General features: G+C 41.2%; 1 protein-coding gene across 1 annotated transcript in view; it reads right to left on the bottom strand.

Moving 5' to 3' along the window:
• Window positions 1-334: 334 nt before the first annotated feature.
• The window catches only part of msc (musculin (activated B-cell factor-1)), a 2,268-nt gene continuing 148 nt past the window's right edge, over window positions 335-2,454 (bottom strand). The window contains exons 2-4 of the mRNA XM_027025223.3: window positions 2,110-2,267; window positions 1,428-1,985; window positions 335-1,126 (exon numbers count right to left, since the gene is read on the bottom strand). Of these exons, the coding sequence (XP_026881024.2) occupies window positions 1,043-1,126; window positions 1,428-1,874 (531 nt within the window). The 5' untranslated portion in view covers window positions 1,875-1,985; window positions 2,110-2,267 and the 3' untranslated portion in view covers window positions 335-1,042. The remainder of the gene's footprint in view (window positions 1,127-1,427; window positions 1,986-2,109; window positions 2,268-2,454) is intronic.

Raw genomic sequence — 2,454 nt, 5'->3', positions numbered from 1 at the left:
AAATAGGCAGAAATTGCTTGTCTGTGGTATATTCCTGTTCTTTAAGCTTATATAGTTTAAATTAGGGTTAAAATATGCAATCTATACATCCTGCAGTCTACACAACGTGTAAGTGAGAATATACCATACCTGTCTGGTAAACAAAAACAATTTGTCAAACATGAGAAGAAAAAGACCAGCGTGTCCTAGCAAACTGTGCTCAGTGTCTTTTCCCCGCGAGACTGAATGTAATCTTAACATGACGGAACCAGAAAGGTCAGAGAACCAATCAAAACTGAAAGATTATAAAAGATAATATATATTTCTTTTTAATCCATATTTGTAGCCTGTAACAGACAGTTGAATATGTTTTACTTCAAACAATTTCATTTCCAGATCAAACTGTCAAACTTTAAGAATGTAATATAAATAAACAACCCTTTTCTTACAGTGAACAGTCGTGTGTATATTAAAACGGTGCCTTCCACACAAGGTGTCATTCATATTACCACAGCATGTTTAACTGCACAGGTCAAAGGTTCGCTGAATGGTGCAGTCATGGCTCAGTCCCTCAGTGATGCACACATAGGACAGAAGTGTGTTTAACGAATATTTATGAAACTTCAGCGTTATCTGGCAAACGCTCCTCGTAAAACATACAAGCTAGCTGCTACATTTGCTTCGCTATGTCGTAATTATTACATTTGTGTATAGGCTGCTAAGAACAACACACATACAGAGAGAACTGCCTATGAACATCCATGATGACTTCATAACAAAGAAAATCCATATTTTAAATGCAGTCTGGTGGCTTGAATATTTATATGGCAACTTCCTTTTTTGATATAATATAAACAAGTAATACCACATATGCATCATCCCTGCAGAGAGAGAGAGAGAGAGAGAGAGAGAGAGAGAGAGAGAGAGAGAGAAAGAGAGAGAGAGAGAGAGAGAGAGTGAGAGAGAGAGAAGAGAGCGAGAGGGAGAGAGAGAGAGAGAGAGAGAGAGGGAAAAAGAGAGAAAGAGAGAGAGAGAGAGAACTAGAAAGTGGAAGAGCTTGTATCTATGCTGTGGCCCCACACAGCCTGACAGCTGTTGAAATCTCTTTGGGATCCTCTGGTCTTCCTGAGACCACAAAAGGCCATGTCTGTAGACACAAATAAACAGCGCATCTTAGAGTACAACAACAAACAACAATACAAACAACAATACAAACAACAATGACACATCAGCAGCTCGCACATGTAGATTTCATGTTTATTTAGGATTAAAATACTGAAGATATTTTAATAGTTCCAAGATATTTAAGTTAAAAACAATCGTGACATTCTTTCATCGAGTATATAAACACGACACTAAAGAATCAGTGGCATTAGGATTTTAACTTATTGTTTCGGACTTAAGTGTAAATGAACAGTCGATAAAACTGGGAAAACACTCACTCATACCAAATTTACAGGGTGTACAAAGGATTTCTCGTATCTGTCCTCTTGTAGCAGCTGTCGGAGGTGCGAGATGTAGCTGGATGCGAGTCGTAGCGTGTCCAGTTTGGAGAGTTTCGTGTCTGCTGGTACCCAGGGCAGACTGGTCTTCAACCTGGAGAACGCCTTGCTCAGCACCCGCATCCTGGCCCGTTCCCTTGCGTTGGCGGCGTTTCGTTGTGACTGCCTTCCTTCTTTCTGATGTTTCAGGCGCTTGCTGTTGGATCCTGGTCGCTGTCGTTTGTTTTTCGCCTCAAAACCGTCATCGTTACTGAACTCGTCTTCGGAGTTCTCCAGTGAAGGAAAAAGCGCATCCGGCCCTGGGTGCAGTACAGAGTGTTCACAGCGAGTGTCAATGCGCACGAGGGAAAGTTCGTGCATGTCCTCAGCATCACTCACTGACCCGGTGGACATCACAGCTGCACCTGCGAGAACTGACGTTTCCCTCCTGTTAAACAGGGTTAGTGTTTGTCGAAACTCTCCTCACTGTTAATGTTACCCTTACACCACCTGAATAAAGAATCCCTAAAGAAAAATCAATACAAATGCATTATTTAGTGCTCAAAGCTTGCGACGTTTTGAGTAAGTCTAAAAAAATAATAGCCTAGAATGCAAAATAAAGGTATTATTGACTGAGAAACACAAGCACCTCGTGTCTTTAATCTCTCTGGTGAGCTCAAATGAGACCTTGTCTCTTCTTTCACCCTTCACATTTAAACCTCGAGGTTTGGCAGTCGTTCTCCACACATGGGGGGTACACACACCCCCTTCACTCAAAACAGCGAAGTCTTGGCCTTACCAGCAGGACTATCAGCACAGAAGGAGGAGGTGAGTGGAGGAACTGATGTCAGATTACAGCAGTAACTATGTAGGCTAACGCTGTCTCTCGCAAAAGCATCAGAGAGAAACTTCAGAATGTTCTGAGTGATAAGAAGCATATCTTTGGATAAACAGAGTTTAAAAATATACAAGTTATTTTAATTCACATTGCAAG

The sequence above is a fragment of the Electrophorus electricus genome, chromosome 1 (genome assembly GCF_041902795.1).
Source record: "Electrophorus electricus isolate QZ-2024a chromosome 1, ASM4190279v1, whole genome shotgun sequence".
NCBI lineage: Eukaryota > Metazoa > Chordata > Actinopteri > Gymnotiformes > Gymnotidae > Electrophorus > Electrophorus electricus.
Note: the sequence above shows the minus strand (reverse complement) of the source record. Positions and strands in the feature narration are given on the sequence as shown.